The sequence below is a fragment of the Sander lucioperca genome, chromosome 7, assembly GCF_008315115.2.
Source record: "Sander lucioperca isolate FBNREF2018 chromosome 7, SLUC_FBN_1.2, whole genome shotgun sequence".
Lineage (NCBI taxonomy): Eukaryota > Metazoa > Chordata > Actinopteri > Perciformes > Percidae > Sander > Sander lucioperca.
This window is the reverse complement of record NC_050179.1, coordinates 6,164,272-6,181,114: the sequence shown is the minus strand read 5'-3', so window position 1 is coordinate 6,181,114 and position 16,843 is coordinate 6,164,272. Positions and strand designations below refer to the sequence as shown.

The window sequence follows — 16,843 nt, the reverse complement described above, 5'->3', positions numbered from 1 at the left end:
AAAAATCTCTGTAATTGCATAGACACTCTCGGGAGGTTGTGTTAATATAACAGCACATCTGTTAAATTTACTCCTCTGCTAGAAATACTATACTTTGTCAGAAATCAAACACAAACCTCATTAGGCTCAGACAGCAGCACCACTGTTTACTATGCTGATGAGTGTAAGACTCTCTCTCTCTCTCTCTCTCTCTCTCTCTCTCTCTCTCTCTCTATATATATATATATATATATATATATATATATATATATATATATATATATATATATATATATATATATATATATATACACTGAATTGTTTGCCTAGACAAATTGCACATTTTTGTATGTTCATCTGACCTGCTGTGCACACAATAGCCAGGCAATTTATTTAAAGTAATTCATTAATTGGAAGGGCACCAACTGAACACTGTCTCTATTTTACTTTGTGGATAGTAACTTGACGAGTACATTCCGCAAATTTGAAAAGAATACATTACCATAGCATACATTGAAGAATAGTTTCCTGATATTTATCACATGAAAACATTGGTTAAGAGTTGGGTTAATGTTTGAGGGTTTTGCTTTAAGTTTAAATAAAAAATAACAAAAAATGTCCTAAATGAAAGAGTATATAATTGACTATTAGAATATATCTTTGACTTCTACTGCTTGTGTCATGTTTCCACATTTCCTATCATGAGGTAAAGCATTTCCCTCGCTTATTATGTATGTTTCATGTTCCTTCATTATTTACACAGTCATCATCATGTTTATAATACATGTAGAGAAGGGAAAACATCTTTTTTTTTTTCATCGATCTTGGGGGAAAAACATTCAGTACGTGAAAACTGAGTTGAAAGATACAGTATAAACCAAAAAAATAATAAGCATTAATATGCTTGACTTTGATGCTAGTTATTCATTTTTAAATTATCCTATTTCTGAGTTATACCAGGTAGTGACTTAAGTCTTAATGCTGGACCAGCAGGTCTGTTGCATCACTGGCTCTATATATGTAGTACTTGACTCGCTGCTGGTATCAAGGCTTGATAGAGGTCTTTTCAGAGCTCAGTAGGCTGTATCCAGGCACTATCGCTGGGGAAATAACACCCAGCCAAGACATTCCTGCAGCCTAAATGTGACCTTTGTTTTCCAGAGCAGACACAGTGGGGCATATGTGCTGTTGAAGGAGAACGTATGGCTGGCAGATGTGTTTTCAGAGATTATGGCGGTTTGTATACAGTTATACAGTGTATACAGACATACAGGCATAAATGTACACATGCACACACTATCAAGTTTAAGTCTTAAGAGTAATTATAACTTAAATTTGATGAGAGGTTCAACAGATTGTAGTTTAAATTGTATACGCATTGTAACAAAAAAAAATACACACATTCAAGGAACAGTGTTCTACAGAACTGGCTGTATCATTCAAAGTGTTAATTGCTTTTGAGATTAATAATTACAATTTAAAGGCCTAATTTTGAGTGGTGTGGAATAGGGTGATGGACTGATCATTCCTGTGATAGTAGATAGGTTTATGTACATAGGGGGGTGTTATTGTACTCACACACAAACAGGACATCTCGAAGCAGCAGATGCAGGACCCGGTGCGGACCAGTCAGTATATAGGAATGTCAGGAATGCACTGGGCTGAGAGAGAGAGAGAGAGAGAGAGAGAGAGAGAGAGAGAGAGAGAGAGAGAGAGAGAGAGAGAGAGAGAGAGAGAGAGAGAGAGGGAGAGAGAGAGAGAGAGAGAGAGAGAGAGAGAGAGAGAGAGAGAGAGAGAGAGAGAGAGAGAGAGAGAGAGAGAGAGAGAGAGAGAGAGAGAGAGAGAGAGAGAGAGAGAGATCAGGCCAGCGATGACTGCAGTCCCATTGGGGAAGGGCAGATTTACGACCAGCCAGGCCCAGGAGTTGAGTTAAGAAGGAAGGGATACTATAGTAAAGACTGCCGTCACTATCACCGTCCACCTCTCAGGAGGAGGAGAGGAGAGCCAGAAGGAAAACTGGTGAAACAGTGTTTGTAAGGCCTTTTTATGATCATCACAGCTCCAGGATTTATTGTTTTGATGTTTTTGATTGATTTAAGGGTAATATATTTGTACTGAAGCACAAGCATACTGAGTTGTGACCGAAGTAAAAGCACATTCTTAACATACAAATGAGAAGTTGTTTTAATATGCAACAAAATGTGCTATTTTCTGTCTGCATGTAATCAAACATGCACACATTTTTGTTATCACACAGTGCAATACCATTCTCTGCTGAGATCTGCAGAGACAATTATGTGTATCTTGACAGAAGTATATATTACTCGTTTGGGTACGACCAGTGGCTAATGTTAACTGGCTTTAGCTAAATATTTCGATGTAAAAGTTTGCAGACCTTGAAGGTTAACTACTTGTGCTACTGTTATAGCATGTTTAGATGTGCATTTCTTTTCTTTGCTTTGGGAGTTTTTGTGCTAATTACCAAGTACAAATTTAGCTTGTTTGCCATTTAAGGTGTTCTGTCAAGAGTTTACAGATTTTTTTGTAATGGTGGTCTATGAGAAAAATGCTTTTTGGGCAGTCCTGCAGTTGGCCACTAGGACAAATTGTAAGCCAGGCTGACCCTGGCATTCTAAGTTCTCATAATACATCCATGGTTCGAACATCTACTAGCTACAACAATATTCCTTATAAACTCACAAATTATGATGTTTTCTAAGTGCACAACCCAGCAGTATCCCCTGAACTCTGGATCACTCCGACTTTGTTGCTGCTGTGGTCGGCCACTTTTATGCCCTTTAAAAAATGTTTCCAGAATCAGATTTCGCTCCGACAAGTAGGTGACTGCAGGCAGTGTGATAAACAACATCAAACTGTGGACCAGTGGGTGATGGTATAATGTTCCTACTGACTTTCCTGCAGCCTTGGCTGGCACAAGTTCCCTGTCTGTGCTACTTCCATTGGATATCATGATCTCATCGCTGTCCCCTCTCTGATCTCATGGGTGTGTTGGAGGGTATTTTTAATGGGGCCCTTCCCCAAGCACTCGTACTAGGAGTGGCAGGGCATCTGATACGAGAACATGAAGCGAAGCCTCTTTGACAGCCCATTAATGAAGCTGTTTACATGCTTCCTATAGATACCAAGCTAATTTTACCATTATACCTGGGAAGAAAAACCTTTTCATTTTAATGTAGAAAACTAAAAAGAATGACACGTATGTTAGCATTTTCACAGAAGAGCTTTACAACTAATTTCAGTGTCTTTCCTGGTTGTCAAATACCATGGGTTTTCATGTTGATCAAGTTTGACAACAACTTGGGCCCAGGAAAAGCGAGTTTCAAAACTGTGTGGCTACAAAAAGATGGTCTGGTTTTCTGAATTCATGAAAAGTTTTTATTCATTTGTAGAGACATGCTCACACATCTGTGACTGCTACTTTGAAAATCCCTATTGGATTTGATACACAATGTACATCTCACTGTACACTGAGTGAAGTTTTTTTAGCAGATAAATTGCTGGGAACTGGAAGAACTTGCTACTGTAATGTGAGGAACTTAATGTTCATTTGAGGTCAAGTACTGTGAGGACTTCGACAAAGCTCTCTGTTCGTCTTTTCAAGAGTTTGATTGCGAGGAAATGTGGAACACTTTCTTAATCCCTGGGGAATTAAAGAAATGTGCATTTAGGGTCTCAAACAATCTGCCGCGAGTGCACCTCGCGATAAACACTAAACGGATGAGGAGTTACAGCAATGAAATGAAAATAAGATTGAGACGGAATGAATGCTGCAACTCTGGCTGAAGTGTGTGTGTGAGTTTGTCTGTGTGTATATACTGGAGTAGACTGCATTTGAGAGAGGGGTTTAGTCTACAAAAGCCTCACACAAAAGCAGTTCTACAGCTGGGTAATGTGGGTGTGTGTGTATTGTCTGTGTGTGTGTGTGTATATATATATATATATATATATATATATATATATATATATATATATATATATAAAAAGTGTGTGTGTTACAGGGGCCTGGAACTTTACAAGGCCTCAGACGACCACTTTTTCCTCTTTTTCTCTCCAAACCAGCACTAGTACATTGACGGATAATATCACTTTGTTGTATTATGAACATGTTATTGCTTATATTTTGCTAATAGAACTTCACAAAGTCATTTTTTTTTTTCATTAAATCAAATGTTAAATTAATGTTTAATTGTGTTACTTTATTCAACCACGATAATCCACTCAGTATCAATATTGCTTTCCATTAAGTCCTGCATACATGTATTAAAAAAAACAAACAAGACAGTGGCACTGATATATTGCAGGCTGCTCTTCAACAGCTTTTTTTGGCTGCAGGGATTTCCAGGCGATGTGGGCTCTAACTTTCCAGAGCCTTTTGCCGCTACTCTTGTGCGGGGCCGGTGTTGAAGCGTACCTAAACACTTTGATGAGGTATAGAGGGAAAATCTCAGTTAAAGTCATTTACAGTTATCTTAATGGATGATTCCAGCAACATTACTAATAAGTCTGATCGGGCAAGAAACCTGTGTAGTAAGACAATCAATAAGTCCCAGTTTTCTGATCTTCTGACTACTTGTGTTTCTTGCCCTGTCTGACATGTTGCTGTTTTTTTTTTTTTTAATTTTTTTTTTTATTATGGTTAATACACTGGAAATGATAGCCCAAACTATAAATCCAAGAGTTAGCCTTTCAATGGTCTCGATTTAATATTTAAAAAGCCTCCATCCGGGGCTGCCTCTAGCTCACCAAGTAAGAGCGTTTGCCCCATGTAGGCTGAGTCCTTTGCAGCGGCGCGGGTTCAAATTTGACCTGCTGCCCTTTACTGCGTGTCATCCTCCATCTCTCTCCCCCTTTCCTGTCTATCCACTGTCACTGTCTAATAAAGGGAAAAAATGCCCCAAAAAAAAATCTTTAAAAAAGCCTCCATCCAAAACACAACTTCACGCCACAACATTATAAACAAAAGTTAAAAGCCAAACTAATGTTTAAATAATCATCCAAAAGGCATGCCTGTCAGCCTCAGTGCTTACAGCAATCACATGCATTTTATTTGGGAAATCATCCTCTAGTTTTCATTATAGCCTTGAAAAGTTGTACCCTACAGTTTATAGAGGCAGACTTCTGGCTGACAGATTTCCCCCTGCTGGGTATACAAACTGACAACCTAAATTGTTCCTGTAATGACTTTGCAACAAAACTCAAATACTTTCAAAAAGCATTAAGTGGAAATTGATGTCTGAGCAAACTGCAGGTCACATGAGCATGGGGAAGAAACGGTGTCTTGCATTCCGCGCAAAATCTGATCACTTTTATTGGCTGACGAAATTTCTGATGGGGGTTCAGCTAAGTTTCAGGTTTCTTCTTTTCACCATTTGGGGTCGCTTGATTGGCTGTTTTATGAAGCGTTGTGAGGTCTGACCCAACCGTCACTATGTAAGGGAAAATCTGACGGGTTTGTACCAGATTGTGTATCATGACTGACCTGTGTGTTAATTCACATGGAGATGTGGTGCCAAGGGAAAAATTACCGTGTTTAAGAGGTGGTGCAAAGTCTAGCGTGCGCGTGCGTGTGTGTGTGTGTGTGTGTGTGTGTGTGTGTGTGTGTGTGTGTGTGTGTGTGTGTTGTGTTTCTGTACTGTATGTATGTGGGCTTGTGTGGGTGCATGAGATATCTCCTTTGAGTGCAAGAGTGGTGTGATTCCCTCTGTAACTGATCGTGTATTTGTCCACCCTTTTATTAGTAAATGTTTGTAAATGTGCTGTTCTTCATGTAACCAACGGTCATTTTCATTTTTAATTACTTGTTTATTTACGAGATTAATTTGTTGATTTTTTTTTCCCCCCACCAAAATGTTTGAGCAATTGTGAGAAATGCCCACACCTATTTTCAAGAGCACAATGTAACTTAAATTGCTTCTATTGTCAAATCAACTGTCAAAAACCCAGATATTCAATTGATAATTATACAAAACAAAGAAATGCAGTAAATGGTCACATTTCAAAAGCTGCAATGTATGGCATTTTTGCTCAATAAATGACTTAAATGGTTATTGAAATTGTTTACTAATATCAGTCAATGAACTAATCGTTTAATTGACTTATCGTTTCAGCACTGTCTGCAAGTCATGCACTGTAAGATGGACTGTATAAAGGCTAGTAGCTATTATACAAGGAATACACACTTTTGCATAGTACAGAGCCCCCCAAGCCATATCATTTATTGTCAAAACTACATTCAAAACAGAATCTCACAACATCCTATTCCTGAATTACACTCCAAAAACTGTACATATATAATTGTGCATACATGTCTATTTGTGTGTTTTTATCAAACTTGGCCATTAATCTAGAGATTTAGTTTTGGAGAAGAGGGTGAAAGAAGCCACATGACCATTGCCCTCCTCCGTAACCGGAGACTCTGGATGGAGGGGAACAAGTGCAAGATTTACTGTGGACGTAAAGGCATATTCCATAAACATTGACACACACACCAGCTGCCTGGCTGCATCACCAGACTGGCCCCCGTTTGGTCACTGGCCTGTGCCTTGTCTGTCCTGAGTCCTGTCCGAGGATCGCATGGCTGCAGCCTCCACCTGCTCTGCCAATGTGACCTGTCTGTCAGCAGTGGCAGCGCACAGACACACACTCACTGTGGAGATATGGGCTCAGTGTACACTCAGGGTCAGTCTCAGGCTGATGCAAGCTCTCTCACAGACAGATGTATATACTTACAGTTTTCAGCGTTGACACACTTGACAGCCTTGACAGCCTTGACTCTTGCTTTAGGCACGTGTGTTTGCATGGCATCTTTTTTGCGTTCATGCAAACTCTTCCAAATATGTGCACAAACAGACATGAATACAAGTTTTTAAGCAGTTAATTAACCTAATTATACAGTGACTTCAGTGGCTGCAGCACAGACGTATTTGTATAAATATGTGCACAATAGTGCATATACATTTCCTCATTCCTCCCTCAGGCATGCAGAGCAGGCTCACTGATGATTAGTTAATAGTTAGCTTCAGTAAACATTTGAATCCCTCCATACCTAGAACATGCTCCTCATTAGCCCCTCACATTCATTTCAAGTACAACAGACTTTCTCCAGTTTTTGTTTTGTAATTTAGATCTGTTTTATGATTTAAGGTAGGTAGTGGGAGCAGATTCAACTTTATTTATCCCGAGAGAGAGAAATTGCTGAAGTGATGAAAAGTTGCAATTCGTAGCGGGAAGAGTGCATAATATGGATAACAAGATGGTGCAAATCCAAAATAAATACAATATATACAATGCCAAAGTCAGGTTACCAGGCTTCAAATTAAAAGTAAGGACCAAGTTGTATTTCCTTTATTAATTATCACTTCTTAACACTTATTTTATATATGTTTACAATAAAACAGGTGGAAGCTACAATATTGCATGTTGTGTCATTTCTTCTCCGTTAACCTTTCAGTAATTGACATGTTAATGTTCTTGTGCCTCTTTCAAGCCTCTATACATTTGAAGGAAACATGCAATACAATATTATACTAAACTGATCTTGTTTTTTTTGGTCCCTTTACAGGAAGAAACGAGTTGATTGCACGATACATCAAACTTCGCACAGGGAAGACGCGGACCAGGAAGCAGGTAAGTTCTCTGCAAATGTCATTTGAAGCAGCCCCTATTTTTGAACCCCTCCAGAAAAAGTCCTGTGCTGCTGAGTGATGCCCCAACACCCTGGGTACCCCCCTACTTTTCACTCCCTCCTATTTGGAGGGCTAGAGATGACGATTGATTTAGGGCCAGGGCCCAATGCACAGATGCTGTAGGATCATGTGTCGGTGTTGCTTCTTCACCACCTCATGGATCTGGTGCTTGTTAGAAGGGGAAAGAACCTGGGGAATATGGTGATCTGGATGGCAGACTGAGGCAGGATGGGCGGGGGATTTGGAACTCTATCCTCACTACGGTATCTGATATGGAAGGACTGATGTATGGGCATTGATGGATGTGGAGAGAAAGGGTCCCTGCTAAGTCATCTGGCAGACTCACTGTGGGAATGAGAAGAGATGAGAGGAGGAAGGGGGGCAATGAGGGATCAGAGATGGATGGTGGGACAGGTTGGAGGGATAGAGGGACACCTGCTGGTCCAACAGCAGTAAACCGATGCACTACAGCTTCTTAAGAAAGTTGCTCTGACAGAGACATAAAATATTGCCAACAAAGGAAAAAAAATAAAACACTTCAGTAATATTTAGTTTTTCATATCTCAAACCAGTGTGGCTCACATTGCCTAAAGGAGCTGTCTTTACCCGTTTCAGTTTATAGAGTTTTTGCTTCACAAGTTATTTCAGATGGTTGAAATTATCTGATGAAGATCATGAATAATCACTGAATTGCAGGCATATGAGGCCCCATGGACCAAAGAAACTCTAATTGGAGTTAAATAAATGCTTTTTGAGCTTCCATCCAACCATTCTCTAAACCCGCTAACCCTGTGCATGGTCATTGGGGGCCAATGTGCCTTGAGTGAGAGGCAGGGTACTCCGTGGTCAGGTTGTCACACAAATGTATTCACACTCACACCATTAGCCAATTTAGAGTCTCAAATTTACCTGCATGTTTTTGGACTGTGGAAGGTAACAGAAGTATCTGGAGGACATCCATGTGAACACACAGGGTTAAAGGTTTAAAAGTCACCGAGGCAACACAACTCTCCTGTGTTGTCTGTCTTTCAGGTATCTAGTCACATCCAGGTTCTAGCTCGACGGAAGGCCAGGGAGATCCAGGTGAAGCTGAAGGTACGCTACGTGAGTCAACCTCTTTCTGCTTTTTTATATTCCCTAGATGTTTTTGGAAGATTGCTCCTTTTTAATGCACTTATGAGGATAGATTATGTGGATTTTATCTAATCAATAATTATAAATCTGCATTTGTGTGAATCCTACTGCAGAGATTTGCCTGTGCTCACTGCCAGAGGAAGAATTGTCATAGATGAGTTAAGGGTCTGATTATTATGTTGCATTTGTTTTAATTTTATTTGAGTTTAATCAAGTTGTGCAGCAGCAGATGGAAAGAGGGTGAAACCGTTATTACCCTATTTTATTCCCTCTTATAATGAAGCTTCATGTTTTGTTAAAGGTATGTCAACATCCATGGCCCCTTGCGCTGCCATGTATTCACATCCTATTAACACAAAGGCACAAACAATTGGCTATTTTAATTGCACCCTCTAATTGATGCTAGTTTTAAATGCGATGCTGACACGTTTCGATGAAATGTGAACATATTTCTGGAGGCCTGAGGCTTAGTGTGCACAATTATGAACAAGATGAACCAAACGCAATTGTCAGGAAACAAATTAATCCCTGCATTATTCCTTCAAGGTATTACATTTGATAAGTACCTCAATAAAAGTGTTGCTGTGTGGTACGCTGAGAGCTTACACATCCCTGTCCCCCCAGTACTTTCTCAGTTTACATTTCTTGTCTACGTACACCCGCATACTCACACTCACAGCAGGCAACAGGACTCTCCCTCACCTTGGACTGCAGCCATGAGGGTTCAGCTGGCAGGGCCCAGCACTGGTCACAGGGTTGGCCTGTGTGACGGGCCTTTTTAAATACGTCTTTGGTGTAACTGAGATCCCTACCACATGTACCCCCCATATTTCAGCTATGCCCTTGTGTTCGCTAGTTCTGGAAAGAAGAATGCACTGTGTGGCCTTGCCCATTAGGGCTGGGCGGCAAGTGCTTGTAGTCCTCTGTGGTTTGGAAACTGCTGAAGGAGTGGATTAAAAAAAGACAAGCACTGTATCATTTTACAGTATAGCACAGGAAAGACAATTTTGTAGCTATCTCACTATTTTAAACTCAGTGGCATTAGCATTTAGCAATTTTGATGCAATTATTAGCATATTAACAAATCACCCTGTTGCCTGCCTTGTCTTCCAGTATGACCTCCAACAGGAGCTAGTTGTCATCACTGGCTTGCCCTTGCCAAAGCAATAAACTTAACTCCTGACCCAAAGGCCCTTGACTGTAATATCACCTTCTCTTCATCTCTCTGCCTGGCAGGGATTCACTGATGATGCAAGCTGGCCTCGGCCCTTCATTTCCCTTTTTAGGGCTCTGCTTGTGTTACCAGTGAAGTGGTGAGGCCGACTTAAATGGAGTATGAGTGCTCTGCCTTTACCTAACTGTCTGTTTGTCTCGCTCTCTGTCCCTCTCCATAGGACCAGGTTGCTAAAGACAAGGCCCTGCAGAGTATGGCCACCATGTCCTCAGCCCAGATCATCTCCCCTACGGCTTTCCAAAACAAGATGGCTCTCCAGGGCCTGTCTAGGCCGGCTTATCCCAGTGCTGGTGGGGTGAGTCTCTGACCAGTGTCACCTACACCATCTTGAAAAAGAAATTGAAAAAATACCTTTGACTTTATCCCAAAGTCTGTGGTTGGTGGTTTGCTAATTGTGGCCAATAAGCAGTATGTTTCATCACTTTATACAACAATATATGTTCATCATTTCCCTGGATGTTAGTTCGTTTTATCTTGAATTTTACATATTTGAGACTGCTTCCCTGAACAATTTTTCACATTTTAGATACATGAACCTGTAGTTTGGCCACAGATGATTTGACCTTTTTAGAACTTGTGTGATTAAGTTACTTCAGAGTCAAAGTGTCCAAAATACATTCAACTTTTTTTCATAAAAAACACCTAAGTTCTGCGCTTTTGTTTCGAAAAGCAGAGTAAACACAACACAATTCATATCTGACAATAAGTGTCAAAGTGGAACTGTTTAATATAGTTTGCACTCTTTTTTTCCATCCCAGTTTTGGCATGGCGCACTTCCAGGACAGCCAGGAAGCCACGAAGAGTGAGTATCTATTCTTTCTGCTCTGTAGTGATACAGTATCAGTTATTTCTCATGTTATCGGCTTAATAACCATCAGATACATTACAGTCAGAGACTGAATCTCAGAACAAATGAAAACACTTCAGCACAGTTATAAAGAAAAGTCTTCAGCTGTCTGACATTCAGCAGCCGCTCTGCCCCCTGCGTCTTTGGGGGTCAGGTGGTCCAATTAGTATGTGAGATGGGGTCATGAGGCCAAGATGGTGCATAACACGCCTCTCCCTCTCTTGTCTGTCTCATCTCCCCAGCATTAAGCCCTTCTCCCAGCAGAGTTACGCCATGCAAGCGTCCGGCCCGACCCCTATAACAGGTGGGTGCTCTTTCTCAGCCCTGCTGTGTTGACAGACGGCTGTCAAGCCGGAAAAGTGATGAGAAAACCCTGATCGTGATGAAGAACTTGCACAAAGTTCAGAGAAATAGCTACAATATTGCTGCATTTACATTGTCACACTCAAAATGCACATTTACACACTCACTGCCCACCTTTCTGCAGGTTATGAAAGCACAGCAGGGCTGTCAATGTCTCCCGGTGCCCCCCCTTGGCAGGGTAGAAGTATTGCCAGCTCCAAGCTGCGAATGCTGGAGTTCTCCGCCTTCCTGGAGCAACCTCAGGACCCAGAGAGTGTGAGTAGGGTGACAGGAGATAACTTTGTGTCATACTACAAAAAGGTTTTTACTCTTCAAACAAAAGTTAGTTTTATTTATCTATTTAGTTTCTATTACTATAGTTCTTGCCCACTAAGTCTTATTGACAGGTGCATTAGAGTAAACACTCACTTCAATGTTTTGTTCCTCAGATTCTTTGCTTTTTTCACTATTTACTTTGGTCTAAATTTTCTTAAAACTACTCGGGCACAGACTTTGGCACAGAGTTGTTTGAAAATAAAACTGAAGAACCTAGTAGTTAGCGTGAGCAGTGATTAAAAAATTCAAAATTTTATAATATCACAATACCAGAAAGTAACATTATTTAACAGAAAATATCTAGAAAATCTCTAGATATCACTAATGTCTTGGAAAAGACTCAATATTGGTATTAAACACTTTGGTGGTCTTGGTGTGTAAAAGTATGACAGCCGCACACAAAGAACACAGGATAATCTGCATCAACACGTAAAGAATATACACACCAGCACATCATGAATGGAATGGAAGAAAAGGGTGGGACCCTTAAAACAGGTGATGGGATTTATTACAGTAAATATGATTCAATGGAATAACAGGCCCAATGTGACAGATGTCCTGGAGCGCCTAACTGTGCACTTGGCATTAATGCCAATTTAGCAAACTGGACACTTGCCATTTTTGGCTCTGTTCATTTCCTGATATGCACTTTTGTCTCTCTAGTTCAACAAGCACCTGTTTGTGCACATTGGCCAATCCAACCCGAGCTACAGCGACGCCTATCTGGAGTCTGTGGATGTCAGACAAATCTACGACAAGTTCCCAGAAAAGAAAGGAGGCCTGAGGGAGCTGTTTGACAAAGGGCCACACAACGCTTTCTTTCTCGTCAAGTTTTGGGTAAAACAAGAAAAAATCCAGTTTCTCTAAGCTTTTTTAAAAATTTCAGCTGATAAATCACTAATGTCAATTAAAACGGGTTCTTATACATCTAAAGGTCAGCCCAATACTCTGTATACTACTGTGTGTGGTATTTTTCATACATCATCAGAGCATATAATCCTCCCCAAGTCATCAAGGTGAAGTGAGAGTACAGTGAATACTCTTGTTAATGTTTTGTTGCACCTGTTGGCTGTCAATGGCCTAGCGGTGTTAACTGTGTTGAGATAGCTTAAGCATCGGAGTTAAAGGAACTTATATGCAATTTAAAGCGGGAATGAATGGAAAGTCATTGCTCCCATGACCTGATTGGTGGTTTATGTCGGCAAAGAAGGCATTGCTGCTCAGCATGCATTAGGCGTGGATGTATTTGTGTGTGTGTGTGTGTGTGTGTGTGTGTGTGTGTGTGCGTGTGTGTGTGCGTGCGTGCGTGCGTGCGTGTGTGAGCAGCCTTGGGAAGAGTGGCAGGCCTGATCTTTCACCACGGGAAATGTGAGCCCAGGCACCTGTCTCGGCGCTATTAGACTGAGTCCAACTCTCATGCCCCATATACTTATTTATAAGTAAGCCCCCCAAAACACACACGCACACACAGACAAACACACAGCGCCCCCCAGCTCACCATTAGACACTGAGAGAGATGAGCGAGTTAAGCATGATGACAAAGTAAACTTAAGATGCAGGCTTAGGAATGAAGACAGATGGAAGAGAATGTGTGATATTGTTGAAAACAGTGGAAATAAACAAACTGACAACCTGAAAATGGGTCTATAAACAGAGATCAGAGCGAGAGACAGATACAGAAGGAGATTATGAGGGTGTAATTGAACACGTCCGTTTTGTTCATCGCAGCTGATCTGGCCACCTTGTCTTACCTCAGGACAAGACCTTTGGTATTTGTATCATGCACAACACGTACACACTTTACCTCAGGGCTCCTCCCACCACACGTACATCCGCTCTTTATTAAAGTGGCTTTTAATGGCATTTCATTCAAAAGTTTTTTTTTATATACAGTATAAGTTACTTTTTATTGTGAATTTCCCTCTGGGGATAAATAGCTACATGTATCCATCTATTTTGCAGGCATGTTAGTTTAACAGCAGAGGTCAGGGTTAAGCAAGAGGGAGTGAAAGTACATTTACTTTAGAAACCCCCACTTGTTAAAATCAATGTGCTGGGATTGTAAAGCGGTGTTGTCACAAAGTATGTCAGAGAATCACTCAACAAACTGTGTAATACTACAGTTAGAGAATTTCTGCGCCATTTCCTGGTATATGAAGAGGTAAGGTTGAGATTTCAATCATAATGTCTGGTATATGAGCACCTAAGAAATACCGTACTTGATTATTAGCATAATTAGCTAAAGCCCCTTTGCTCAACAAAGAAGAAATTTAAAAATCAATAGGAAATACAAGGCAACAGACGTAACCTTGGTGGCCACACTGTTTGATTGCCAAGTGATTTGCAGTGCACGCAATGGTGACCATTTATCACTAAAATTAAAAAGAATTATGTATGCACACTCTTTGCTTGTGATTAAAAAAAAGTCTGATCTGTATTTGGAAAGTCCTCCAGTTAGTAATCCCTGTCCTCAAAATTCTTGTCTCGCAGCATCACAGATACAAGATGGCAAGGTTATAATGGATGTTAGGCACTTGGGCATTCAAAACAAAAACATACAATTTTGATTTTTTTTTGCACATAGAACAATTAACAATCAAGGCATATAGAAAAATATAGAAAAATATATAAACTACCCACTGTCTAAATACAAAGCATATATTTGGTGCATACCAAACCAGTATGAACTGCCCATAACAAACCATTTCTCACCTATGTTTTTTCTATTTATAAGAGAGGGGGACAGAAAACAGCATCTCACTCATGCTAAATTCATCCCAAGCACAGACCAATGGCACAGACCTAGAAAAAGGACCCAAACACAGCCATGAGGTAGAATTGGGTGAATGGGAAGTTTTTAGGTGTTGTTCTCTCCTATGGATGGAGGTTAGACTGCACCAACTTTGCTGGGCCAAAATAAACTCCTTATGTTATGTATAAAGGACATGTGCAATCTGACTGAGTCATGAGAGCCTTGAGAGGTTGCAGGTCTGGAGATTCTGATGGTAGAGGCACACAATGCTTCCTCAGTGAAGAATGTCAAACCATCATCTCCACTACTACTGTGAAACATTGTGAAACATGATTGCCGTCATCCTCAGATCCACTTTGTCAAAAATGTGTTGCGTTGAGGCCACTGGTGACTTGCAAAGCAGATATACAGTATAAGTTTATATAGCTGTAACGGCTGTGGTTCAGAGTGCCAAAGACTGTGAATGTCAAGTTCAAAGTACCGCCTTGCAATCTCATGCCACCAGATGGCCTGACATTACCCTTCTCACATGTTTGACTGCCACATTATTTATTGTAGAGAGGCATTGGTAGACATTGGTGAGTGACACCATTTTGGAAGTAGTCTTCTCCAGGAAAGAGGAGAAGGAGGGGATGAGTAGCCTGGCCATATATCATAAAGAAAAAGGGCGCAAGACAGCAAGAGATAGAAATAGGGACACAGACAGTGTGAACAAGAGATAGGAATGGCAGGAGATACAGTGGGTGCAATGTAAGCAACAAGTCAATCATCACTGAAATATTACTCTCTTGATTCATGTCATAGCCCGGTTGAGTCAACAGTTACGACATATGCAACTCCCCGCTAGAGAAAAACAAGCTCATAACACTGTCCCCGCTCAGTCTGTTCATCTTATTGTATCCCAAGGGGGTCCTCCAATTCTCGAGGCATCCATGACAAAACACAGAAATGCTACAAAACAGCTGGGCATTTTAACACCCATACTGGAAAAAACACCAGCCAAGATGCTCTTGGCCATGAAAATAAGCAAAATGAAATCCTCAACACATCTGAAAATACGCTAACTTTATTTACGCCATCGTAAAAGAGGGGAAGAGCCCATTTGATGTAGCCGCAGTGGCACAACCACGTGGTAGGTCATGACTTAGGGGTGTGCTGAGGCGCAGGTTGGCATGGTGACGGTGACAGGCGACTGGCCCACCTCCAAAGCTATGGCATTCTAGATTGAATTTCCAGCAAACCCCCCTGTCGGCCGCTGGCTGCCCTGCCCTGCTCCCACCTTCCTCCTCACCCTACTCAGCGCCTGTGGCCCTGTCCTAACGGATTGTCTCACGCCTTTGAAGTGCCGAGGGAATCCGATTTGAGCTGGCTCTGCTAAATTGTTACACAGCCAAGCGGCCCACCATGATCTAATCAGCCAATTGCATGCTACTGATTGTAATTGGATGAATTCCCTCGCAGGCTGTTAGGCAAGAAAGGAAAGGCGGTTCGGGGAGGGTCACTATGCCCCAGGGATGAAGACAAATAGAGGAATTACATGAGCCAGGGATGAAGATGAACGGGGTGATGAAGAGATGAGAGGAGGCTGAGCGGTGTCTCAATGGCCCATTAGGAGACAAGAGCCCGACAGGGGAAAAGGTAAAGCAGCCCAGCTGTCTGACGGAGGAGACGACACCTCAGTCTGATACAAAATCAGATTATACTTGCCTCAATTCAAACTTGAACTAGTGGGAGGATCAGAGATAGGTGAATCTGCATCCACAAGAGAATAAAGAAACTTGACTCTGTGCTGTGTTTTAAATTGCACTTGTGAGATCATGTTCTTGACAGAGGAAGTTAAGTTCACAAATGTTTGGCATCGGATTAGTTTCAGTTGTTGCTAGGCAACTGACAACAACATGGGGTTGCCTTGTTTCCTTTTTTCAAAATGGTGAATGTTTTTATTTACTGGATTTGAATATCATGTTTAGTAATAAAAAATTGTATGAAAGTAACATGGGCTTTTGTGAACGTGTGAGCTATCAGAACAATTTCAGTTCTGTGGTTGTTTATATTGTGTCTCTTATCAAGTAAGGATTTTTACCTTGTGTACTGCTGCTTTTACTTGCTAACAGTTACCTGTTCTTGCCTTGAAGAAGGTCTCTGACCAAAAGCTTGCTAAATTAGCTAGATTTTTGCAAAGACTTGAGTGTGTAGATGCTTTTTTTTCCATTAGTGCTGTGGGTTCTTCAAATGGACGATACACAGCATCTTGGGAATTTTGAGGCTGGATTTGACAGCGTTATATTGGGTCAACAAGGATCTGGCCAGTGGATGCCTCTTGGCTTTACAGAGAAGCATTATCAAGCTTTGTTGAGCTGTAACACTGTTGGTGATGTGTCTTTGTCAGACTGACACACATGTTCCTTGAGATCCATGTCTGTGAGCAGAAAGGTAGACCCTGATATTTTGTTATATATTATGGATATAGTGCTGTATATCCTTGAGGTTTAAGATGTTCAATGTGGAGCAGG

The 16,843-nt window shown here is 41.0% G+C and overlaps 1 protein-coding gene across 3 annotated transcripts in view; it reads left to right on the top strand.

Moving 5' to 3' along the window:
• The window catches only part of LOC116038760 (transcriptional enhancer factor TEF-3), a 38,801-nt gene that overhangs the window by 16,227 nt on the left and 5,731 nt on the right, over window positions 1-16,843 (top strand). For 2 of the 3 annotated variants that reach the window (XM_031283392.2, XM_036002893.1), the window contains exons 3-9: window positions 7,562-7,626; window positions 8,718-8,789; window positions 10,214-10,348; window positions 10,812-10,855; window positions 11,143-11,204; window positions 11,388-11,518; window positions 12,242-12,415. In XM_031283392.2, coding sequence (XP_031139252.1) covers window positions 10,247-10,348; window positions 10,812-10,855; window positions 11,143-11,204; window positions 11,388-11,518; window positions 12,242-12,415 — 513 coding nt within the window. In that variant the 5' untranslated portion in view covers window positions 7,562-7,626; window positions 8,718-8,789; window positions 10,214-10,246. The remainder of the gene's footprint in view (window positions 1-7,561; window positions 7,627-8,717; window positions 8,790-10,213; window positions 10,349-10,811; window positions 10,856-11,142; window positions 11,205-11,387; window positions 11,519-12,241; window positions 12,416-16,843) is intronic. The other variant, XM_036002894.1, reaches the window with a different exon arrangement.